The 26,622-nt window shown below is 40.5% G+C and overlaps 2 protein-coding genes across 2 annotated transcripts in view; both read right to left on the bottom strand.

Annotated features, from left to right (window-relative positions):
- The window catches only part of PTPRB (protein tyrosine phosphatase receptor type B), a 125,171-nt gene extending 119,629 nt beyond the window's left edge, over nt 1–5,542 (bottom strand). Inside the window, exons 1-2 of the mRNA XM_069584639.1 lie at nt 5,351–5,542; nt 3,721–4,116 (exon numbers count right to left, since the gene is read on the bottom strand). Of these exons, the coding sequence (XP_069440740.1) occupies nt 3,721–4,116; nt 5,351–5,405 (451 nt within the window). The 5' untranslated portion in view covers nt 5,406–5,542. The remainder of the gene's footprint in view (nt 1–3,720; nt 4,117–5,350) is intronic.
- Nucleotides 5,543–6,081: 539 nt separating this feature from the next.
- PTPRR (protein tyrosine phosphatase receptor type R) overlaps nt 6,082–26,622 on the bottom strand; it is a 278,629-nt gene continuing 258,088 nt past the window's right edge. The window contains exon 14 of the mRNA XM_069584641.1: nt 6,082–7,267. Within this exon, the coding sequence (XP_069440742.1) occupies nt 7,174–7,267 (94 nt within the window). The 3' untranslated portion in view covers nt 6,082–7,173. The remainder of the gene's footprint in view (nt 7,268–26,622) is intronic.

Here is a 26,622-nt window from a genome sequence, read left to right as displayed (position 1 = left end):
AAGGGTAAACTTAAAATTCAGAGGGAATGGTAAAAAATCTACATCCATCTTTTCTTTAACTTGGTAATCTACTATGATCCTGGTGATCCTGGTTCTACATAATCTATATACTCTTTTTAATTGGATTCCCACGAATTAGGTCCCATTAAACTCTATTCTGGGCTTCTCTTGTGGCTCAGCTGGTAAAGAAGCTGCCTGCAATGTGGGAGAGCTGGCTTCAATCCCTGGGTTGGGAAGATCCCCTGAAGAAGGGAAAGGCTACCCACTCCAGTATTCCGGCCTAGAGAATTCCATGGACTCTATAGGCCATGGGGTCGCAAAGAGCGACAGGACTGATCGACTTTCACTCACAAACTCTATTCTATTTGTTCCATAAATGGTTGTTTTAAGGGGTTTTACAGAAATATATGAAAAGTTGAAAAGATAAGTTAATTTTACATTCCTCTCCTAATAAAAATCATTGCAGGTGCACTGATTATTTGAGGAAATCTGACCCTAGTACAGGCTTTTCTCTTAAAAACCTTCTTATTAACTTTTGAATCAAATTTTGACCCACTTTGGAAACTTATTTGATTCATCCTATTATAGAGGGGCTTGAGTAAAGGAGAGGAAGAAGAAAAAAGACATCTTAGAATGAAGCACAGTTAAATTATGACAAAATTCAGCGGGCATTCAAAGAAATGTTTAAAAAATTTAAGAAGTATCGAGTTAAAAAAAAACACTATCATTTAATGTGACACCCTGGCAAGAATATATATTGGAGGAAGGGATATTTTTTTTTCTACTCACACTCTATTATAACCAACTATTTACTTATTTGCCTTCCCATTATCCTAAGGAGCAAGATATATTTAGTGATTCTCAGGTTTGGCTGCATATTGGAAGTATTGAAAAATATAATTCCTGAGTTAGTTGACCTAGAGGATGAAGCCAGGATATTAATACTATTTCACGTTCCCATTGTATTCTGATGTAAAGCTTGGGTTGAGAATCACTGGTGTAGGGTACTTTGGTTACTAGCACAAGTTCTGGCACCTAGTAGGTAGTAGAGAAATATTACTTAAATACTTGAATGGCATTATGAATGTTTATTCTGTGAAACAAATAAGAAATATATAGCCCGGGTTTTGACCTTCACAAGTATGCTTTTACTGATGAGCCTAATAAAAACAATACATCCTCTGCATGAACAACGTGCATATTTGTGCTACTTTAAAGTATAGTACTTATTAACTCTTAAGAAAAGGCATTTGGAGTTCATTCATTACAAACATCTACATGAAATTGAACATTTCACAATGAACTCTCTAGAAAATCAGTGAGTGTTCATGCTATGGGTCAACCAATATCATTCTGTACAGTTAGAGAAGAAAAAAGTCTGTTGGCCAAAGTATATGTTGCACCTATGTATACTCAAATATAAGATACTTTTTTGTATTGGAATTGTTCCTATTTTAACTCTGCTTTTTCTAGAGGTCCATTTTTTTTCCCCAACACACATTATCAGGCATTTTGGATATGGCATGTTCAGTGGTTAACTGCAAGTAGTGTATTATATCTAGTTTACTTTTGAAATGAAGTATATCATTAGACATGTTTTGTGTGAAGGTTAAAAGAAATAGTTTTTCCATGGATTATCTTCCATCTTGAATAATCCATATCTATTGAATTCATATGTGCTTTTTAAAAGTTCTAATGAAAGAATATTCTTCTAAGGTCTGATTGGGAGTTGGGGAGGAATCTCACTGCTTGGGTATAACCATACACCATACAACCGAAATATTTACAATGTTCCTGTGTTGTTTGGCTTCCCTAGTGGTTCAGAGGTTAAAGCGTCTGCCTGAAATGCGGGAGACCCGGGTTCAATCCCTGGGTCAGGAAGATCCCCTGGAGAAGGAAATGGCAACCCACTTCAGTACTCTTGCCTGGAGAATCCCATGGAGGGAGGAGCCTGGTAGGCTACAGTCCATGAGGTCGCAAAGAGTTGGACACGACTGAGCGACTTCACTCACTCACTCTCTGTTGTTTAGGATAGGCCTAGCTAGATGAACTACAGGAAAGGAACTGTTTGAATGGTGCTATGTGATGTATTCTCCCTGATAAAGTTGAATTTCATAATTAAATTTTATATTTTCTATCTTATTCTCATATCAGAAGTTTTTATAAGAACAGATACTCTTCTTGTACTGTAGAAGAGCCCATTTAATTGGCACCTACTTAGATGTTTAATTTATCAAGTGAATGAGTGATGTAAAACTGTTCAAAGATCAGTGTGGTGAAAAAACTCATATAAGTCTCAAAAATTAAGACCTAATAAAAAGATTTAAATGTACAGTGGATGCTGATCCTGAAATGAGGCTATGAATCAAAATTATTTGGGGAACTTTTTAAAAAACATCCAGTATCTTGTCCAAATATAGGTTTCTTGGAATCAAATCTTGGAAACAACAATAAAGGAAGAAATGATGGCAATGACTCATTTTACTCCTTCTTTACACCAGGTGATTTTGAATGTAGCCAACTGGGCAAGAATCCTATGGATGAGCATTTGGAAACTACTATAAACTGGAACGTATATTGGACAAGGTATCAAGAATTGGGTTCTCAACAAAGTCCTACTGTATAGCACATGGAACTCTGCTCAGTGTTATGTGGCAATCTGGATAGAGGGGAATTTGGGGGAGAATGGATACATGTGTATCTATGGCTGAGTCCCTTTACTGTTCAGCTGAAACTATCACAATGCTGTTTGCTAATCAGCTATACTCTAATGTAAAAAAAAAAAAAAGGTAAAAAAATAATACCTGGTTTCTAATCTATACCTCTGCTTCTTAATTATTTGGGACAATTCACTTTACCTTGACAAATTTTAATCTTAAGGAAGGACTTCATTTCTAGATAATTCTCCTGTTATTTATAGCTAGTATATAGCAATTCTTTTATCCTCCATGACTTCCTAAAGCAAACCTCTAATAAAGGAGTAAATAGGCAATAAGATCATTAAGTAAAATAGAAAATTAAGCTGTATTGACAAATAAAAATTCCTAGTCTAGGACTGAACTGTATGTTGTACCAGAAATTTATGCATGTGTATACAAGTTTTTATATGTCCATCATCTAGGTTATATTCATCAATGACCAACAAATTAGAAGATTCTATGGCTGCACATTGGTTCTTAACATTTCAAAGATACTACCTCCAAAAAAACTACCCCTAAATGTTAGTACAAGAGATTTGCAAAAGCATAACTTATTATCTTCCCAATTTTATCAAGCACCATTTTGATGTTCTAATAGCTCCTCATAATCAGAGAACAGAAGTGTCTACATCAGCAAAATTATTAATTTCCTTATCATTGCCTTTAGTTATTACCTGTGTATGCTTTACACAGATTTACATTCCCATATCTAGTAATATATAGCCTAAGTGCTTAACGTTTGACACAAAAGAGAAGCTCAAGAAATATTTTTTGAATTAATAGAAGAAGCAAGGAAAAAAAAAAGAAAGGAAGCATGAGAGATAGACAGAAAGAGGAAAGTTGGGCTTATTTTAACAAAGATAATGAAGATTTCCAAGTTGGTGTGTACCACACAATCCATTTCCATTAGCTTATGAATCTTCCATTGGAATTTTGTTGGAGCATGTGGACTTCCCTTGAATGCAAAACAGCAAGATATTTAACAGAACTTTCAGAATCAATTCTGAAAGGAAGAACTCACCTTTTTTAGAGCAGAGGCTTTCACTGACTGGCTTTCCTTCCTCGTTGACATCTATTTTCATCCAGCTATGGAGGTACTTTCTGCCCTTCTTGACCACTACCCTGGAGCCTTGTTTCTTGAGAAAGAGAGAGGCATTTTCCACCTCAAGGAACCCTTCCTTCTCATAGCAAGTCCATCGAGGAGCCTGGGAGCAGGGGGCAAAGATGGCGGCCCGGCCAGGGCCACCAGAGGAATTGGAGATGCCCAGGCACAGAGCAGATTTAACATGAAGGAGCTTTCCATCCTCAGTCCACATCCACTGCTGGTTCTGGTTTGTCCTACTGCACAAGTCCATGACCACTCTCTTATTTTTGAAAAGACACTGTTGTTTCTGGACATGGACAATCTGAAAACCCTCTGGAAGATGAGAAGCTCATCAAGTGCTATGCAACAAACCATAAAACCCACCAGAAAACAAAGCAACCCACCCACAAATCAGCCTGGTCAAAATACAAGGTTTACTTATCTTTTGCAATTGCTATCATTTAAAGTGAATAGTTCCAGATTCAACACATGTGATTTAAAAATCCCAAAGCAAACAATGCAAAAATGTCACACTTAGCTTCTTTTCTTTTCCTTTCACATGGTTTAGGGAAGAAAATACGCCCCCATTGAAATAATGAAAGGAAGCTTGGAAAAGAAACTAAACCATCCAAAGAATACGGTGAGATATTTTAGCCTAAAGATTTAAATGCTAAAGTTATATAAAATCCAATTCCCATTTTAACCATTTCACTCCTTCCACCTCACCTCCATTCTCCACTCTAAAGAAACACTCCATTTTCCAATTCTTAAGTTACCACTGCAATAAGTGTTTGTATACAAATGGATGAGTTTGAATACAGTTTTTGAAAATTAAGTATATTTATCCCAAAATAAAACAAAATTTTCCATTTTTTCTAAGCACATTCTCCTAGCTAATAGTAACTAATTAAAGTATTGATTACACAAATCAAATTTTTATAATACTATAGAGAGGAATTTTTCTATTTTGTGACAGTATCTACAGTCTTCCCTCAAATGCTAATAAGAGAAAACTGAATACCCAATTGTTAAACATCAGATTAAAAAGTGAAATATTCAGGCTCAAAAGCCATCTTCAAGGTGCTTTTACTTAATTTTCTCAGCTATTCCATTAAAATATTCAGACGTTCCAAATAACAACTTCCAAATAAAACCCACCACAGTTCCTCAACTCCCTTTAATTATAAATATTTTCTTTATTTAACACAAAGGAAACCAAACTATAACTTGACAGAGAAAAAGCAGAAAGATGCCACAGACAGTTGCATAATAATATGTTTTCCCCACCTTGGGGTTGCTTTAGTTTCTGCTGTTCAGATGCCATTTCAGGAGCTGCCTGAGGCATTTGGATGACACCAGAGGAGGCCATTTATTTTCTTTTGGGGAGAAATCTCAGCAGTGTGGGCATCACAGGCTCCTTTTATTCCCCCTCCTCATCGTCTCTGGCTAAACTGCCATGGAGACCTGGCTCCATTTCCGCTTTGTTTCACACACTTCTCAAAAGACAGAGACTCCTTTGCTGGCTATTGAAGAAATGCCTCAGGAAACTTGAGGCAGACCCACTCACCTGAGTTCACGAAGATGAAGCAGGTAAGAATCGCCATGTAAAATTCAGCCTCCATTTTCCACTTAACGACTGTTCATGCTTTGCTTGGGGGAAAAAAAAATTCTCCCAGATAAGAGAAGCAAAGACTAGGAAGGAAATGTGCCTTCATGGTGGGGGGAAAAGTCAGTGACGAGCACTTCCTCCTATTGAATTGTTTGGGGGAAGTTTTACACCAGTTGTCCTTTTGTCTGTTTCCTTAGAAAGAAGGGATTATGATTACTTCTCTCTTTTTTTAATGTCAAAAAAAATTCCAGCCCCCAGGAGCAGAATGAAATGTGTAAGTTTTCTTCTACCATCCCTTGGCCACACGACTAAGCTCAAGAGGGAAGAAAAGAATTGTAATCTTAGGTAATTCAATGTTCCTACAGCATTACATCTCTTCAGGTGATGTGATTCTGCCAAACAAACACCAACCACGTAATTTATGAGGGTCTATGACGAGGGATATGAAGACATAAACATGTACTGTGTGTCTAATGACAGCTGGAAGTCTATCGAGGAAAACCACATAATGATGGCACTTCTAGATCACTATCACTCAAGTGATGGCAATACTACATTTTGAAATTGTCATCTCTACTGGGGAGAGGCAGACTAAAATTACACCCATCACACTGTTGACTTCAGGCTTTCCCCCAGAGATAATGGTCTCTCTCCAAAGAAGAAAAAAAAAGCACATGCCTTACTCAGCATTTAGTATTAAGAGTAGTTTATTGGCAGTAGGAAACAAAGTCAACATAGCTGCATTAAAAATTCATATGTGAGCAGAACATCTAGTGTTTGCTGAGTGTAGTTTTTTTTTTTTTAAACTTTGTCTCTTGAGGAGTAAATCGTTTCAGAAATTTAAGGATACCCATGGCAGCATCCTTTTAAAGAACCACTGGAAATGGGACAGGTTACATCAATTTCAAAGGCATCTGCCTTTTACTGGGAGAGAGATTTCAGGTAAACATTATATTCAAAAATTCTTTCTTAGTAAAAGAGAGACAAGTATTTAAAATTCTTAATACGTCATAGTTGCTACAAATTTGTTTTTCCCTTTGAAAGTAAAATGACTCACAATGTAGAAATACAGTGGATAGAATTCTGGAGCAGAAACCACCTCTATGCTCAATAGTAGAGAGTAAATACATATATACCCAATGACAATCATTGTGCTCTGTAATTGTTTGATAGGAGGTACTGATAAACACACATTTAATAGGTAATATTTCAAGACACATTTCCATATAAAATAGTTACTGCTTTTGATTTTTTTTCAAAAACACAGACTTATTTGTTAAAAATCCATCATCAATCACTTGCAACTTTAGCGGCAAGATTCTGGTAACTGAGAAGGAATTAGCACTTAAAATAGGAACAGTTTAACAACTGACAGTCCATTCACAAGACAGATTTTGCAAACATTAAAGCATCTAAACACACAATAATAATTTCTTCAGCAGCTCTTCAAGGTATCATCTGATGACATATATTTCATACATATATTCTGTGTGGCAGATAGTCAATACAGACCAAACAAATTCCTCCTTAGCAGTGTGAGAAATCAACCAAACCTCCATCAGCAGAGGACCTTCAGAATAATTTAGGGGATGCTTACAAGTGTATTCATATACACAAGAGGCTGGAGGACTTGAATATGTTGCCATCTTTCACAATCCATGCCCTGACTTGGCTTCATGGCTTCTCTTCCCTTCCACTGCGGGAAGCTCCTTCCAGAAGCCTTGAGTGGGTAATCAGCTAACCACCCCTAGAGATCAAAGGTCTGTTAAGTCTTCAGAGAATCACTGGACAGTCTCTGCTGAAAGTCTGCTCTCGTACAGGCACAGAGCATGATGCACAAATTCATACTGCTCACTGGTTTGGACCATTCCACCCCTGCAAGGAAGAGATAGTATAAGTTATTGCTAACATCCCACCATCTCAAGTAATGCAGAGACCACCCTCAAGTGAAAGTGCTGTGCCAAAGACACACAGAACAGTTGGCATGGTAATTCCTTTGTTGTCCCTCTTTCTTATGTCCAGATGACCTGATAGATGATTTTAATATGCTAATACATATGAAGGGATTAACAAGTGTCTGCTACATAGTAGGCATTTGATTAATTCAACCAACATCATTACTGGGGAGGCAGTACAGCCTTATGGTTAAGTACTTGGACTTTGGAACCAGACTGTCTGAGTTCAAATCCCTCTGATGTCTGTCGTGGCAAGGGCAAATTGATTTTGGGCAAGTTCCTTAAAATGCTTTTATCTCAGTTTCATCTGCTATTGAAGTAGGAGAATAATGGGATTATTCTCATAGGATTATTGCTAGGGTTAAATAAATTCACTTCTATTTAGAGTGTTAGTATTACTTCTAGGGTGCCTTATCATTCTTCTTATGTTATACATATTTATGCACTTGGATTTGATTGATGAAGGTTTACTAAACAAAACTCAACTGTAAAATGTTGCTCTTTCTACAAGTTAAAAGAACTACCTTGCAATGGTATATTTGAGTATGTTATGGGGAAAAAAACTTTTGGGTGTGGTGTGCTGGGTATTTAAACACAGTAGCAGGAGATCCTTAAATGAGTTGGAAAAAGAGAACTGGTTCTTGCTTTTCCTCCTTAGTTAATGTCACTATCATCACTAGTTATTCCATGTACCATATGCTTAAGATTAGTGGAAGGTACCTAACTTCATGAGAAGTAATAACACTGCTCCTTATACGTTTATACATAAAGGAGGCATATTGAATTTTTTTTGATAATGGTTCCTTTACCTAGCAAAGCTGCTATAGTTATATAAATGTTATTTTTCCTGCTCACTGAGTAACTGCATCTCTATTAGTAACTATGTGAAGTCTTATAAAGTCTACATAACTCTATAACCAATACTACAACAAATTTTAAACTTATTAGTTCTTCCTAGTGGCTGTTGTTACCATTCAAAATAATTGTTTCTAGGACTTTCAGCACTTCAACTTTAAAAATGAGATATATTGCCTCACTATAATGTGACTTCTGGTTAATGGTAATAACTAAACTTGGGCTTATATCTAGGTTTACTTGCCCACTTCTATAAATATAAGCTAACAAAGTATTGAAGCAGTAAGATTTCACCCTCTTAAACAGTAGTGTTAAGTTAGAAACACTTCATCCTTCAGAACTACACTAAACAGGTCAAGCAGTTCAGTTCAGTTCAGTTGCTCAGTCATGTTTGGCTCTGCGACCCCATGAACTGTAGCACGCTAGGCCTCCCTGTCCACCAACAACTCCCAGAGTCCACCTAAACCTATGTCCATTGAGTCGGTGATGCCATCCAACCATCTTATCCTCTGTCGTCCCCTTCTCCTCCTGCCCTCAATCTTTCCCAGCATCAGGGTCTTTCCCAATGAATCAGCTCTTTGTATCAGGTGGCCAAAGTATTGGAGTTTCAGCTTCAACGTCAGTCCTTCCAATGAACACCCAGGACTGATCTCCTTTAGGATGGACTGGTTGGATCTCCTTGCAGTCTAAGGGACTCTAAAGTGTCTTCTCCAACACTACAGTTCAAAAGCATCAATTCTTTTTTTTTGTTGTTATTTATTTATTTATTTTTTAATTTTAGTTTTTTATTTTTTAAATTTTAAAATCTTTAATTCTTACATGCATTCCCAAACATGAACCCCCCTCCCACCTCCCTCCCCATAACATCTTTCTGGGTCATCCCCATGCACCAGCCCCAAGCATGCTGCATCCTGCGTCAGACATAGACTGGCGATTCAATTCACATGATAGTATACATGTTAGAATGTCATTCTCCCAAATCATCCCACCCTCTCCCTCTCCCTCTGAGTCCAAAAGTCCGTTATACACATCTGTGTCTCTTTCCCTGTCTTGCATACAGGGTCGTCATTGCTATCTTCCTAAATTCCATATATATGCGTTAGTATACTGTATTGGTGTTTTTCTTTCTGGCTTACTTCACTCTGTATAATCGGCTCCAGTTTCATCCATCTCATCAGAACTGATTCAATCAATTCTTCAACACTCAGCTTTCTTTACAGTCCAACTCTCACATCCATATATGACCACTGGAAAAACCATAGCTTTGACTAGACGGACCTTTGTTGACAAAGTAATGTCTCTGCTTTTCAATATGCTGTCTAGGTTGGTCATCACTTTTCTTCCAAGGAGTAAGTGTCTTTTTATTTCATGGCTCCAATCACCATCTAGAGTGATTTTAGAGCCTCCCAAAATAAAGTCAGCCACTGTTTCCAATATTTCCCCATCTATTTCCCATGAAGTGATGGGACTGGATGCCATGATCTTCGTTTTCTGAATGTTGAGCTTTAAGCCAACTTCTTCACTCTCCACTTTCACTTTCATCAAGAGGTTCTTTAGTTCTTCTTCGCTTTCTGCCATAAGGGTGCTGTCATCTGCATATCTGAGGTTATTGAGATTTCTCCCAGCAATCTTGATTCCAGCTTGTGCTTCCTCCAGCCCAGCGTTTCTCATGATGTACTCTGCATACAAGTTAAATAAGCAGGGTGACAATATACAGCCTTGATGTACTCCTTTTCCTATTTGGAACCAGTCTGTTGCTCCATGTCCAGTTCTAACTGTTGCTTCCTGTCCTGCATACAGGTTTCTCAAGAGGCAGGTCAGGTGGTCTGGTATTCCCATCTCTTCCAGAATTTCCCACAGTTTATTGTGATCCACACAAAGGCTTTGGCACAGTCAATAAAGCAAAAATAGATGTTTTTCTGGAACTCTCTTGCTTTATCAATGGGATGCCCAAATGATGTACTTGGTAATAGAGAGGCAAATACATGATTTTTTTGGTGACTGCAACTCATTGGCAGAAATATATCATCATTCCTTTTGCATAGAACTGCACATTCTGTTGCACTAAAGGCCGCTTTCTGGTCAAAGTGTTCCTTGATTCTAAGCCGACACCAGGAGTAGCCAGCTGAGGTGACGCCTTTTCTCAGCTGGATGATGACATCTGGGCACACCTAAAAACAGCAGGTGTCCGGAAGATGCTGGCTTAGACTGTGAGGCTTGGGAGAGCCAGCCACAGGAAATACTGAGGCCGCTCTAGCGAGCTGAGGGGCACCTCCCTTCCTTTGGCGTCTACACAGCCCATTAGGCTCCCTCCTTAAGCTGCAGACTGTCTATGGAACCTTATACGTGCTCAGTCTCCTGGGCTCTGGTCTGTGAATTTCCTCTCACCATTTACTTCACTTTGAGACAAGATTTTCCCCTTCTTATATGTTCTGGTGAACACTGGTATCTACATGTCCAACTGTTGAATGAATGAAGGTCAAGACTAGGTTTAATCACCGTCTTACCCCAGAAAAATCAGCAGTGTAATTTTAAGGCTTGGAGTATATTTACTATGACATTCAGTTAACTAAGTCAAATGTTGTTTCTGCCAGTGAAGGTGGAGAAGATGTGGAGACAAACTCATTAGTTTCAGGCTAGCAAAACTCTTGTAGATATCAAAGCTTAAGGGAGGTGTATGAAAAGTGAGGTTACTTCTCACTTGTTTTGAAAAATAAAAGGGAAAGATTTGGCATCTGAGGGATCCTCAGAGGGTATGCATTCCAACTGCCAACAAAATGCTGCCCTTCCAGGAGGGAGAGGTCTACACGGTAGATGGTCAGCTATTTTCTGCCGGGGGGTAGTTAGCCTTTGCCAAGGTTGGCAGGAAAACTTTTGAAGACATCAGAATGAATCTGCTCCTCTTTAACTTTCACTCGCCCCATTGGTCAAACTGAAATAACCCTAGAAGCCTTAAGGTTCCTCTTAAGAGTCATACAATAGCCCTCTAAGTGTTGGAAAACAACCATCAAAGTCTCATAATCTTTTCTTCTCTAGACTAAACATCCTGTGGTCACTCAATATTTCTATGCAGCCTGGTTTCCCTGTCACTCCCCAGTCTAGCCTCCCCTTTCTATAGGCTGTTTTTTTTATCAAGTATGACCTTCTTAGAGTGTTGTGTCTACTCCCAATGAGATCAGGTCAGTGGGAATATTTCCCTCTCTAGCTGCATGTTATAAACAAAGAGTCTGCTTCTGCAGGTATACTGGGTGGAAAGATCCTGCAGTGCCTACCGAGTGCCTGGTGCTCAGCAAGTATTTTAGGATATTGAGTTAAGGTTTGGGTTAAAGAAAAAGTCCACAGTATTATTTCTGAATGTGAAAATCACAGCTCTCTTCCATTCTGTACTTATTTTTTTCAGACTAAGTGCAGAACTTTGTTTATTCCTATTCAAATTGTTGATTTCAGCACAAAGTTCTTATTTACTGACATCACTATTTCTATCATTCAGTATATTAGCTTTTATTTCTCACCCCCAGATTGGTGTCTCCCAGATAGTTAACAAGCATGCCTGTGTCTTTTTATCTGTCATTTATAAAGGAGTAGAAAAAGACAGGGCCAAGACAGGGTCATGACTACAAGTAATTTGATATCATGAGATATACTGTCTAATCCCATTTCAAAATTATTTCTAACTAGATTTTAGGTCCTTTAAGAGCAGGCATGATGTTACAGTTTATGCATATTTCCAAAAGTGGAAAACATTTAGTAGTCTGAAGTAAATACTTGTCAAATAGGTTACTGAGGCCAGGCGGTCTCATGTAGTATGAAAACATATAAGCTCTAGCATAAAAGTAGGGAAGGGGCATCACAGAATGCATTAACTGGAAGTTGACTCAAAATCAGGAACTGATTACAATAATCTTTTAAAATATTATTTCCAATTACATATATTGGTATGTAGAACACTGCCTATCTTTGTAAGACCTTAAATTCTAATAATTTAACCTGCAGATTTTATTTATCCTGTTATGGGACAAATACAGTCTCTTATAGGCTGACCATAGTGCTTAAAACAAAATATATTTATGGAATAAATGAACATAGCAAGATTAATCAGGAACCCTTAAGAGAGCCCCATACTAATTCAGCCTCCAGGAGAACTCTGACTCAGATTGCAGGTACCTTTCGGGTCAGACAGGGCTCCAAGGACTTGCTGAGGTCTGGATCTATAGTACTGATGCAAAGTTTCTGAGCAAGCTGGTCTTTAAAGGTAAGAAGCAGGAATTCTCTTTTTATTACTTTAAAAGGCATCATCCAACATTTTCTTTTTATTATATTAAAAGGCATCAGTCAGTTCAGTCGCTCAGTCATGTCTGACTCTGCGACCCCACGGACTGCAGCATGCCAGGCTTCCCTGCCCATCACCAACTCCTGGAGCCTACTCAAACTCATGTCTATCCTGTTGGTGATGCCATCCAACCATCCCATCCTCTGTCGTCCCCTTCTCCTCCCGCCTGCAATCCTTCCCAGCATCAGGGTCCTTTCCATTGAGTCAGTTCTTTGTATCGGGTGGCCAAAGTATTGGAGTTTCAGCTTCAGCATCAGTCCTTCCAATGAATATCCAGGACCGAGTTCCTTTAGGATGGACTGGTTGAATCTCCTTGCAGTCCAAGGGACTCTCAAGAGTTTTCTCCAACACCACATAAAAGGCATAAGCAAACTCAATTATCAAGGCACTAAATAATCCTTGATCTCCAACAGATCATAGTTAAAAACTCAACAAAGGTTAAGAGTTCCATGGTGATCAAGATGATGTTTCCGTGGAGAAAGGCTGTCATCAGTCAGGCAGCTTGCCAAAATCACCACCATTACCCAACATACTGTATTTAAAGTACTATCTCTCCTTGGAGAATCCTGTTTAGATACAAATCTTTTCCTGGGGGGTATAACACATTAAGGTACAATCAGTTCAGTTCAGTTCAGCCACTCAGTCGCATCCGACTCTTTGAGACCCCATGAATCGCAGCATGCCAATACCTATTGCCAAATGGGAATTAGATTATCAAAAATGAGTAAGTGCATATAAAAGCAGGGCAAGGCAACCCAGTTAACCATGAGGGCCATTGTGAGTCTGAAAAAACTTGAGATGCCAAAGCATCAGGTTCATTACCAGTAGGGACCAAAGAGTGTTAAGAGGTAAAAAGACATCATACACTGTTGTCAAGACAAATTGTCTCCACCACTTATTAGCTGCTTCACCCTTATTACATAATCTTTGCTGTGCTGTTTTCTCATCTGCAAAATAATGAGTAATCATCTAACCATATCTGCTTGATAGTACTGTTGTGAGATATAAATGAACAGTCCATTTAAAAATATTTATTACTATACAGCTAAGCACGTGCAGATACCATAGTGTTAGCTATTCTTTGGTGCTATCTGGGCTGGATGGTAGGCTATGGAATGAGCCCTCTGAGGACCTTATAGAACTAAGAGCACATCGGGCAGAAGACTGCTCTGCCAGACTGCTCGGGCTGGGCAAGCCTAGATGTGCTTAGTTGCTCAGTCACGTCCAAATCTTTGTGATCCTTTGGACTGTAGCCCACCAGGTCTATCCATGGGATTTTTCCCACAAGCATACTGGAGTGGGTAAGCCTAGATGGAAAAATTCAAATATGTTTTTAAATATGAACCAGCCTAGAAGTCACCTACTAGTGAAGAGGCACCTACAGTGGAGGTACATGACTTAGTAGAAAGAAGGAAGCCTGGAGTCAGACAGATTCAAGTTTGAAACCCTGAATTCAAACCAGCTACATGCTTTTGAACAAATCACTTATTCTGTCCCAGCTGAATTTTCCTGACCTGTAAAATGAAGTTAATGACAAACCTCATCAAGATCGTGAGGATCAGATGAGTCAGAGCCTGTCAACGTCTAGCCAAAGGCTATTCACAGAATTCCCAGGAGCCCAGGGTTCTACCACAGTGTCTGTGTGGGGAAGGAGGGTGTCCTTAGACTGGTTCCTAATTCCAGTTTTGACCAAGGCATTTCTCTTTACTCTTTCTTCTTTCTTTCTTTTTAAAATTATTGTTATTGGTTTTCCTTATCAGTGTTTTGTGGAAGATTTTGTCTTCCCACTGTTTTGTTTCCCCCCAAAACCACTGGCCTGGCAAAGAGTGTTTACCTAATAGGCTTCAAAATTTGCAAGGTTTAAATGAGATAATCCATAGAATGCTTAGCACAGTTGTGAAATGAAAACATCTCCTGCCATATCAATTAACAAGAAATATCATAGCCAACAGCAATTTCTGGCCTCCAAATGTGAATGAAAGTGAAAGTGTTAGTCGACCACATGGACTGTAGTCCATCAGGCTCCTCTGTCCATGGAATTTTCCAGGCCAGAATACTGGAGTAGGTTGCATTCCCTTCTCCAGGGGATCTTCCCATACCAGAGATTGAACCAGATTCTTTACCTTCTGAGCCACCAAGGAAGCCAAATGTGAATGAGGGCTCCTAAAACTGTGACCTATCTGATCCCCTCACCTTGCTCCCTGCCCCACTGAGGAGCGGGGCGGGGGGTGGGGGGGTGGGTGGGGGAGGAATGAAGCAGCTATCTACCACTCCTCAAGATGAACAAGTAAACAGGATTTGGCTCCAGATAGCTGAGGTGCATAAGAACGGAATGAATTCAGTGAGCCCAGAGGCTTGCAGGTAGATGTAAGAGATGTGGGTTCGATCCCTGGGTCAGGAAGATCCACTGGAGGGCATGGCAACCCACTCCAGTATTCTTGCTTGGAGAATCCCATGGACAGAGGAGCCTAGTGGGTTACGGTCCCCAGGGTCACAAAGAGTCAGATATGACTGAAGTAACTTAGCAGCAGAGCCTTGCATCTTCTCAAGCGTAGATTGCTAAATTCCTTAACTTGATATCTGATCTTTGATGTTTGGACTACCTGCTCCCTTTGTTGTAAACTTGTATATAGCCTGACTTCCCTTCCACCTTCTTGGAACAGTTTTCTCAGAGCTACTGAGATGCTGTCTCTGTGGGGCTGGGAGTCCTAAGCATTCCCACCAAATAAAATAACTCTCTACTTTCAGGTTGTGACTGTATTTTTTGGTGGACACAGTGGCTGTCACTTAGTGAGTATTAAATAAATGTCACATAGTCTATTTTTTATTCTTTTGGTAAATGCTTGGTTAACACAAACCCTTAGGGTGATCACGCACCTGATTTACTTGGGACAGACCCAGTTTACTCCTGCTGTCCTGGTCTAATTATTAATAAAGCCTCCTTCTCACCCTCAGAAGTACGTTGGTTTAGACAAACTATCTTTTCACTCTAATTATGCCCCGCTTTGGAAGAAAGTCACTTCTGTTGCAAAAATGGTGTTGGGTGCAAGGCTCTGATTCCTTTGAGGCCACAGAATATGAACAGTGTGCATGGCCAGGCCAGAAAGAACTCAGACCAACTGCCCTTCCAGAAATGTCAGATAACTCAAGTCACATCAGCCCTGCCAAACACAAAAATCCATATCATCTTGGTCTCCATGCACAAAAGCACGTAGCCATGTCAGCAGAGAGTAATCTCAGGTTAGAAGGGAAAAAACTATATATTTTTTCCCCTTTGCTCCTGGGAGGGTGTGTTGAAAAAAAAAAAAAACACAACCCTGTCAGATGCCCAGGAGAGAGATTTGGTTTTTAACATGTTAAAATTGTGACCTTTTGTGACTATTAACTCACACATACAAAGAGCAACAAGCCTTTCCTGCTGCACCGCCCAGCGCGTATCCGGTCTAATCAGTAGACAGAAGAAATTCTGCAGCAGTGACTCATTTCTGGGCTAACAATGGAACTGACGCTCCTTGGCTTTTTATTATTTTCGAATCTGGAATTCTTTTGGTAAAGTTTGGTACAGTAAATTTAGAACAAAAGGTGTGGATGATAATGTGCCTCCTGGGTAAAGCTCTTATAGCTTGGGCATGAGTCAAACACAGCTAACGTTTGGAGCTGAACTCAGGATATCTTGGACAGACGTTTTCACCATGTCTAAACACCATGTCATTTCAAGGACTGAGAATGTAAACTAAATGTTTTGATTGATTCTGACCAGGTATTTTGAATGTGGATGTTTTCTCTACAGAGTATTTGTAGGGCATAAAAGCCAACACAAGTCAAATGATAATTTAATGCCCTAGCAGATCTTGAGTTCCCCATGTTTTTTTTTCCCTTAAAGCTGGTCAATTTTCTTCTGAACATCCAGGTTAACACTCAATTGAATCCTAGCTGAGAAGAAGGAAAACTTGTCCTGACAACCACTTGGAAGATTCGGTTAGCATAATCTGTTTTACAAGAGGACATCTTGTTACGGCCTAGGAACTGTGATGTCAAGGAAATCCAAACCAGGTTTTAAGATTTATCTTCAAGTGTTTTTAAAATAAGTAAACTAAAGTGTTCAATTCCTGATCTTCCAAAGAGATTGTTGAAATTCACTAATTAAGGGGATCTCTGTGATGAGTCGGGATTGCAAAAGGTTATGGTTCAATGCAAGACAAAAGTTTATAAAAAAAAAATACTAAGAGGTGGAAATTTTAGCTTTGGAATTATTTTAACCAAGTTTTGGAAACAAAGAATTTTCTGGGGACACATATTAGCTAAGGAAACTGATGGCATATGTATTCCTCCTCTTAGGTTGTTATAGTTTAAAAAAACCCATCAAACTAAAGTGATTAATCAAAACATTTAAACAATGATATGACGCACACTGGAAGCATTTTTCTATCCTGTCTGGGAAGCCACAAGTAAGGACTTTGGATGTCATTACAATTTAAGGTCCCCAAGGTAAGGATGTACAAAGACAACTGCAGATTTCACTACTGACTCTCAAAAGGGAGGATTAGACAGATTGTTTCCTGTTTCTGGGGAAGGAAAAAAGAGGGGAGGGGGAAGAAGAAGAAAAAAAAAAGCCTTTGAGATCACAAATTATTTTATGTGTTTCACTTCCCAAACTCTGTTTTCAAGTTCTTCCAGAGTTCAGAGGTGCCAAGTGGGATGAAAAGAAATACAATGAGGAAAAAATTGCCTGACGTCAGCCTGCAATGGAGCACATTCCTTTCCTCCCTGCCTAGATGTTTTTTGATGGTCACATATGGCTCCTTAGTCATTCTCCATAAGCATATGAGGCAGTCTCTGAGTATCCTAGGCCATTTTATTACTAGGTATTATTATTTCTTTCAAAGGACAAGTATCTCTCCTACTCAATGTGTAAATGACCTTCATCACTATCTCACACCACAAACACATCGTATGACGTGAAAGCTGCTCAGTCATATTCGACTCTTTGTGACCCCATAGACTATATAGTCCATGGAATTCTCCAGGCCAGAATACTGGAGTGGGCAGCTCCTCCCTTCTTCATGGGATCTTCCTGACCCAGGAACTGAACTGGGGTCTCCTGCATTGCAGGCAGATTCTTTACCAGCTGAGCTACCAGGGAAATCCAAAACATGGTATCAGTTCAGTCGCTCAGTTGTGTCTGCCTCTTTGCGACCCCATAAATTGCAGCACACCAGGCCTCCCTGTCCATCACCAACTCCCAGAGTTCACTCATGTCCATTGAGTCGGTGATGCCATCCAGCCATCCCATCCTCTGTCGTCCCCTTCTCCTCCTGCCCCCAATCCCTCCCAGAATCAGAGTCTTTTCCAATGAGTCAACTCTTCTCATGAGGTGGCCAAAGTACTGGAGCTTCAGCTTTAGCATCATTCCTTCCAAAGAAATCCCAGGGCTGATCTCCTTCAGAATGGACTGGTTGGATCTCCTTGCAGTCCAAGGGACTCTCAAGAGTCTTCTCCAGCACAACAGCTCAAAAGCATCAATTCTTCGGCGTTCAGCCTTCTTCACAGTCCAACTCTCACATCCATACGTGACTACTGGAAAAACCATAGCCTTGACTAGACGGACCTTTGCTGAAAAAGTAATGTCTCTGCTTTTGAATATAGGTTGGTCATAACTTTCCTTCCAAGGAGTAAGCGTCTTTTAATTTCATGGCTGCAATCACCAGCTGCAGTGATTTTGGAGTATACATAAGCCTAAATGAATCTCTTATAGCAGGCTCTAAATATGGTGAAATCTGGTTGGTTTAGCTTTAATAGCAACTGGAATTCTTAATTAGGTGGTATCGTCACAACAACTTAGTGATATTTAGTAAGATAATAAGGGCTTTCTAAGTAATAAAATAGGATAATTTATAAGCACTATGATATTCAAAGTATAACCATCAGATTGAGGTCCATGAAATATTCTACTCTTAAAAAGAGATCTTTGCACCAGAAACAGGTTGGAGACCTCTGATAAGTACCACTTCTCCTTCTACATACAGAGACTCAGAGTGACAAGTGGTCACACAGGAAATTAGGGGCAGAGCTAGGACAAGCTTCAGGCTCCTTAACATCTGCTCCAGCAATCCCTGCCACCTTTCTCTAGTTGTTGCCTGCTTCTCAGTCTCACCAGTGTGTGTGCGTATGTGTGTGTGTGCATGTGTGCACATGCATGCTCAGTCCCTCAGTCGTGTCTGACTCTTTGCAACCCCATGGACTGTAGCCCATCAGCCTCTCCTGTCCATGGATTTCCTAGGCAAGAATACTAGAGCAGGTTGCCATTTCCTACTGTCGGGGATCTTCCCACATCAGGGATAGAACCCCTGTCTCTCATGTCTTCCTGCATTGGCAGGCAGATTCTTTACCACTGTGCTACCTGGGAAGCCCTGAGATGCACCAGCCAGTGCTCTGTCCCAACTGCCTGTTACCGACTTTATCTTTTAATCAAAAATGAACACAGTGGCAATGAAGGAATGATCCATGAATGCACTTCTAAATAAAACACCTGTGGGTGCCCAGCACTGAATTTGAACTCCCATTTGGGGAAAAAAAATCCTATTTTAGTTCAATACATGCTCAAAAGTATTATTAATAGGAGAATCACAGACTCATGGATCTTCAGGGAGGACTATAACATCTATTAATAGATGTTGCCCAAAAGCCAATAAAAATAATGTCTTGCCAGAGAACGAGGAATCCACCAAATGGCTTCGTCACTGTTGTTACACTGGAAGCATCCATTCAGCATAACACACTCATCTCTAAATCAGACCATTTGAATTTATTGTTAAAATGCAGACTTGTGATCTGAGTACAAATTGCCTGTTTATGTTACGTTGAATAACAATGATCAAGCATTGTCATTACTGTTTTGTTTTCTTTTGATTAGGTTTTTGATCCTACTCAATGCTCAGACCTTGATTTATCAGTCATGTAACCCATTTCCAGTATCCAAATCGCTTTTTTTGTTTGCTGTTAGCCAGGCCTTGGGCTTCTCAGAGGAGGCAGGTAAAAGTGGTGGGGGATAAACTGTAAAGAAGATGTAGTGTCCAGCTTTGGATCACTAGTGGATAGAGGCTGTTGTTAAAAAAGGTATGAGAGGATAGGAAAAATCTGGTGGAGCTTGAACTCTCAAGAGTTCAAAATATTAGCCTTATGATATATTCACTCCATCTTTTGTAGCCCTTTTATACTAAGCTAGATGCTCCAATTAGTCAGTCCTGCCCTTTCCTTCGGAGAAGGCAATGGCAACCCACTCTAGTACTCTTGCCTGGAAAATCCCATGGGCGGAGGAGCCTGGTAGGCTGCAGTCCATGGGGTCGCGAAGAGTCGGACACGACTGAGAGACTTCACTTTCACTTTCCACTTTCATGCACTGGAGAAGGAAATGGCAACCCACTCCAGTGTTCTTGCCTGGAGAATCCCAGGGACGGGGGAGCCTGGTGAGCTGCCGTCTCTGGGGTCGCACAGAGTCGGACACGACTGAAGCGACTTAGCAGCAGCAGCAGCAGCCCTTTCCTTTCACCTTTTTAATGGTCTCCTCCCAGGCTCACATTCCCCTGCCATCTCTAGTTTTCTTTTTGGCACCAAACTTGGAAAGAACAGCTTATATTTATTATTTTATAATTTCTTTCCCTTTCATTTAGATAGTCTCGGGAGGTGTTATGTGGTCAAATAAATGTGAAAGAGCGCTTCAAGTAAGTGAAATGGATTACCATGCTGGGGGATGCTTCGTATCTTTTAACACTTTAATACTTTTTGTGACTATCCAGGTGGAGATGGGTTCTAAGAAACATAGCATAGAGATTTTTTCCTCAAGATTGAGAAACTTTTATTTATTTATTGCCTGAGTATAGGCTAATCTGTACTGTAGCTAATCTGACATGTAGCAGGTTCTCAGAGTTTAACTAATCATTAAAATGTGACCTGAGGGACTTCCCTGGTGGTCCAGTGGTTAAGAATCCGCCTGCCAATACAGGGGACATGGTTCGATCCCTGGTCCAGAAACATTCCATGTGGCTCAGGGCAATGAAACCTGTGTACCACAACTCCTGAGCCTGTATGCTGCAGCTGCTGAAGCCTGCACACCTCACGCCTGTGCTCTGCAAGAAGAGAAGTCGCCACAATGAGAAGCCCAAGCACCACAACTAGAGAGAGTCCTGGAGCAGCAGTGAAGACCAAGTGCGGCCAAAAATAAAATACAGAGCTTTTTAAAACCTTTACCTAAAAAAAGAGAGGCCCTGAGATACATAGTCTGGAAAAATCTGTTAAGCAATCCATCTTGCTTTACCCAAAGTGGGGGCTTCCCAGGTGGTGCTAGTGGTAAAAAATCCACCTGCCAATGCAGGAGATGTAAGAGATACAGATTTGATCCCTGGGTGGGGAAGATCCCCCGGAGAAGGAAACGGCAACCCGCTCTGGTATTTTTGCTGGGAGAATCCCATGGACAGGCAAGTGGAGCCTGGCAGGCTATAGTCCACAGGGTCACAAAGAGTTGGACACGACCGAGGCGACTCAGCATGCATGCATGCTCCCCAGGCACCTGATGCATGTTCAGCAGTAATGTTCAGTAAACCTTTGTCAAATACATGAACGCATGTGTGATTCAGGGGGACTGCTCGGAGCAGAGATCTTGGGTGAATGTTCCACAGCACACAGAATTCACACCACTTACAAACACCCACCCTGAAATATCCCTTGACAGGGACGACTCCATCGGTTTGACACGCTCAGTCACATCAGCCTCTCTCCCTGTTCTGAGGAAGACCCTGTATTGGTTTCATGCTCTGCTGTCACCATCTTGAAAGAGTTAACCATGTTTTCAAATAGGGCTCCACATTTTCATTTTTACTGGTCCCTGCAAATCAGGTAGCTGCTCTTGCGAGAGGTGTCTTCTGCCTCTCACCTTCGTAGTGCACAGAGCTGTCTGGCAGGCTCAATGGCAGAACCTCTTCTGGGGCCCTCTCTTCAATTCCCTTCATCAAAACCTCTGTTCTGAATGCCTTCCTGATGTGTGGACTTACACTCTCTAGCTAACATACCCTAAGCTGGAAAAGGCTAGGTCACCCTGTCTAATGTGTTAATGGCAACCTACTCCAGTGTTCTTGCCTGGAGAATCCCAGGGACGAGGGAGCCTGGTGGGCTGCTGTCTATGGGGTTGCACAGAGTCGGACATGACTGAAGTGACTTAGCAGCAGCCAGGAAGATATAGGGGTTTCCCTGGTGGCTCAGAAGGTAAAGAATTTGCTTGCAGTGCAAGAGACAAGGGTTCAATCCTTGAACTGGGATTATCCCTTGGAGAAGGGAATGGCTACTCACTTCAGTATTCTTGTCTGGAGAATCCCATGGACAGAGGAGGCTGGCTGGCTATAGTCCATGGGGTCTCAGAGAGTGGAACATGGCTGAGTGACTAACACATGCACACTTCTCACCTCTCAACTCTAGGCTCAAGAAACTTTAAAAGAATAGCTCTTTAAACAAAAAGATTGGCTCTCTAATAGTAGTGTTTTAGACATTTGCCACGCAGAGATATTTTAGGCACCCTCTATAGATAGATATTTTGGAATAAGGCAACATCGCTATGTTCCTGAAATTATATTCTTAAGACAACTGCTGACAATATCACTCTATTCATGAAACAGCTGTCCTTCATGTTAACCACTGTTTTAAAAATTGTGGTGTCACTGCATTTTTCATTGACAAAGAATTTTCAAAGAGCTATGTTTTTGTTTAGCAATTTTGCAATAAACATATTCCAAAAACTTATTTACTTTTAATCAAGAGTCATACCTTGAGTTAGAAATCAGAAGTCCCAGATGCCAAAGAGGTCTACGTTGCCAATTTTCTTAGCTAAATTTTATCAGACTTATTTTTAAAAAATGAGGCTAAAGAATATCTGTTTTCTGACTCTTGTGTTCATTTTTGGAGTTAAATGAGATATGCTTTGATGACTATGGTGGAATGGTTATGCTTAAATAAATCTCTGTAATTAATAGCACATTTGGTAATGTCTGAAGACACACCCCAAACTGAAGGTAAGGATGACCACAGAGACCAGGATTGCAGACAGGTTTGAAGAACTGATGAAGAACAATAAGCTGCAAAAGCAGGGGGGCAGACATTCAGATTTTCTAAAGCCAGTTTTCCATTTACTGACATAAGTTAAAACATGGTCAACAGCAGCAGTCACCTATAAATCAGGAATTTTGAAAATGAAATATGACAATAAATGGATGAAATAATGAAGCAAGACACAAGAAGTATTGGAAGAAGTTGGATGGGGTCAAAGAAAGGAGTGAGGTTTTCTGTTTTGCTTTTTATAACAACTAAGAAAGTGCAAATTGTATTCATTTCACATGCTAGCAAAGTAATGCTCAAAATTCTCCAAGCTAGGCTTCAACAGTATGTGAATCCGAGAACTTCCAGATGTTCAGGCTGGATTTAGAAAATGCAGAGAACCAGAGATCAAATTGCCAACACCCATTTGAACATAGAAAAAGCAAAAGAATTCCAGAAAACATCCACTTCTGCTTCATTGACTTAACTAAAGCCTTTGATTGTGTGGATCACAACAAACTGTAAAAAATTCTTCAAGAGATAGGAATATCTGACTACCTTACCTGCCTCCTGAGAAACCTGTATGCAGGTTAAGAAGCAACAGTTAGAACTGGACATGGAACAACAGACTGGTTCCAAATTGGGAAAGGAGTATGTCAAGGGAGTATTGTCACCCTGCTTATTTAACTTATATGCAGATACATCATGTGAAATGCTGGGCTGGATAAAGCACAAGCTGGAATCAAGATTGCTGGGAGAAATGTCAATAACCTTAGATATGCAGATGACACCACCCTTATGACAGAAAGTGAAGAGGAACTAAAGAGCCTCTTGATGAAAGTGAAAGTGAAGTCACTCAGTCATGTCTGACTCTTTGCGACCCCTTGGACTGTAGCCTACCAGAATCCTCTGTCCATGGGATTTTCCAGGCAAGAATACTGGAGTGGGGTGCCATTTCCTTCTCCAGGGGATCCTCCCGACTCAGGGACTGAACTCTGGTCTCCCGCATTGTAGGCAGACAGTTTACTGTCTGAGCCACCAGGGAAGTCCTGATGAAAGTGAAAGGAGAGTGAAAAAGCTGGCTTAAAACTCAACATTCAAAAAAGTAAGATCATGACATCTGGTCCCATCACTTCATGGTAAATAGATGGGAAAAAAATGGAAACAGTGACAGACTTCATTTTCTTGGGCTCCAAAATTACTGCAGATGATGACTGCAGCCATGATATTAAAAGATGCTTGCTCCTTGGAAAAAAAGCTATGACAAACATAGACAGCATATTAAAAAACAGAGACACTAATTTGCCAACAAAGGTCCATCTAGTCAAAGCTATGGTTTTTTCCAGTAGTCATGTATGGATGTGACAGTTGGACCATAAAGAAGGCTGAGCACTGAAGAACTGATGCTTTTGAACTGTGCTGTTGGAGGAGACTCTTGAGAGTCCTTTGAACTGTAAGGAGATCCAACCAGTCCATCCTAAAGGAGACCAGTCCTGAATATTCATTGAAAGGACTGATGCTGAGACTGAAGCTCCAATACTTTGGCTACCTGCTATGAAGAACTGACTCATTTGAAAAGACCTTGATGCCAGGAAAAGACTGAAGGCAGTAGGAGAAGTGAACGACAGAGGATGAGATGGTTGGGTGGCATCACTGACTCAACTGACATGAGTTTGAGCAAGTTCCAGGAGACGGTGAAGGACAGGGAAGCCTGGTGTGCTGGTCCATGGGGTTGCAAAGACCTGGACACGGCAGAGCGACTGAACAAAGGAAGTTCACAAGAGAAGGAAAAAACAAGAAAACCTATATTAATCCAAAGAATGTTCAAACTACCACACAACTGCACTCATCTCACATGCTAGCAAAGTAATGCTCAAAATTTTCTAAGCCAGGCTTCAATAGTACATCAACTGTGAACTTCCAGATGCTCAAGCTGGATTTAGAAAAGACAGAGGAACCAGAGATCAAATTGCCAACATCCACTGAATCATAGAAAAAGCAAGAAAATTCCAGAAAATCGCCTACTTCTGCAGATCAAACAAACTGTGGAAAATTCAGGAGATGGGAATAGCAGACTACCTTATCTGCCTGTTGAGAAATCTGCATGTAGGTCAAGAAGCAACAGTTAGAACCAAACATGGAACAACAGACTGGTTCCAAATTGGGAAAGGAAGTATATTGTCAAAGCTGTATATTGTCACCCTGCTTATTTAACTTATATGTAGACTACATAATGGGAAATGCTGGGCTGGATGAAGCACAAGCTGGAATCAAGATTGCTGGGAGAAATTTCAATAACTTCAGATATGGAGATGACACCACCCTTATGGCAGAAAGTGAAGAGGAACTAAAGAGCCTCTTGATGAAAGTGAAAGAGGAGAGTGAAAAAATTGGCTTAAAACTCAACATTAAAAAAAGTAAGATCATGACATCTAGTCCCATCACTTCATGGCAAGTAGATGGGAAAACAATGGAAACAGTGATAGACTTCATTTTCTTGGGCTCCAAAATCAATGCAGATGGTGACTGCAGCCATGAAATTAAAAGATGTTTACTCTTTGGAAGAAAAGCTTTGAAAACCTAGATAGCATATTAAAAAGCAGAGACATTACTTTTCCAACAAGGGTCCATCTAGTCAAAGTTATGGTTTTCCCAGTAGTCATGTATGGATGTGAGAGTTGGACTGTAAACAAAGCTGAGTGACAAAGAATTGATGCTTTTGTACTGCGGTTTTGGAGAAGACTCTTGAGAGTCCCTTGGACTACAAGGAGATCCAACCAGTCAATCCTGAAGGAAACCAGTCCTGAATATTCATTGGAAAGACTGATGCTGAAGCTCAAACTCAAATACTATGGCCACCTGATGTGAAGAATTGACTCATTGGAAAAGACCCTGATGCTGGGAAAGATGGAATGCAGGAAGCAAAGGGAACGACAGAGGATGAGATGGTTGGATGGCATTGCTGACTCAATGGGCATGAGTTTGAGCAAGCTCTGGGAGTTGGTGATGGACAGGGAATCCTGACGTTCATGGGGTTGCAAAGAGTTGGACATGACTGAGCGACTGAACCAACTAATGTTAATCCTACGAAGGAAGGAAGGCAAAGAAAAGACTTTCCAAGGAAAATTTCAAGGAGATGATCTGCTTCATAAACAACAGAAGCAGCTGCTTAGGATTTATGTAGGAGGAATCTTGATGAATAAATCAGTTAGTATGATTTCGAGACATGTATTGGCAGTATTTCAAATCCAGGGGGTAGGGAACCTATATAGTTTAGATCAGCAGAGAAGTGGAATGTTTTGAAACTCCTACCTGGAACAAAATGACAAGCCTTGTGGGAAGACCTTGGTATTCATGGGAGGCCAAGGCTAAATTTTCTGCCTATTTGCTTTAGGAAGGAAGGAGTCGATGAGAGGAGGCCTTGTGATATGGTTTAAAAAATGTATTTGTGATTTTCTTCAAAGTTAGAGGACAATTTGGTAGACTTGACAGAGTAAAGTGACTGGGAAGTAGAAACCAAGGTGGATGTCAGGCTACAGAAGCAGGTAGGGGAGGAGGGATATAGGGGTGGGTGAATAGACAAGATCTAAGAGGCACAAGAGCCTAAACAATGAACAAACCAAGCCCCCTTTATTCAAGGTGTTTCAAATAGTGTCAGATCAAGTGCACGGATGTGAACTGGAGTCCCTAGGGATCTGTGGATCCCATGAAGGAGCCTTGTTTACAGAAGCACAAAGCAGAAGAGATTAAAGTCACTCCAGGAGCAGCTCCAGGCTGAGTGGATGCTGTCCCTCACTCTCTAATGTAGGGTCTCTCTTCTTGGTGAAGGTAGGTCCCAGAGTCTGAAGTGAAGCAAATGAATCCTATTCCAGTTGGGATGCATAGTAGTGGATAGAACCAAGGCGCTTTCAGGAAACTGAGACAGTAAATATAAGAGGAGGGGACAGAGAATTGGAGCTGATCTCACGCACAAAAACATTTTTGGAAGCTGTTACATGTGAGGCTTCCCA

Source organism: Ovis canadensis, chromosome 3, assembly GCF_042477335.2.
Source record: "Ovis canadensis isolate MfBH-ARS-UI-01 breed Bighorn chromosome 3, ARS-UI_OviCan_v2, whole genome shotgun sequence".
NCBI lineage: Eukaryota > Metazoa > Chordata > Mammalia > Artiodactyla > Bovidae > Ovis > Ovis canadensis.
Note: the sequence above shows the minus strand (reverse complement) of the source record. Positions and strands in the feature narration are given on the sequence as shown.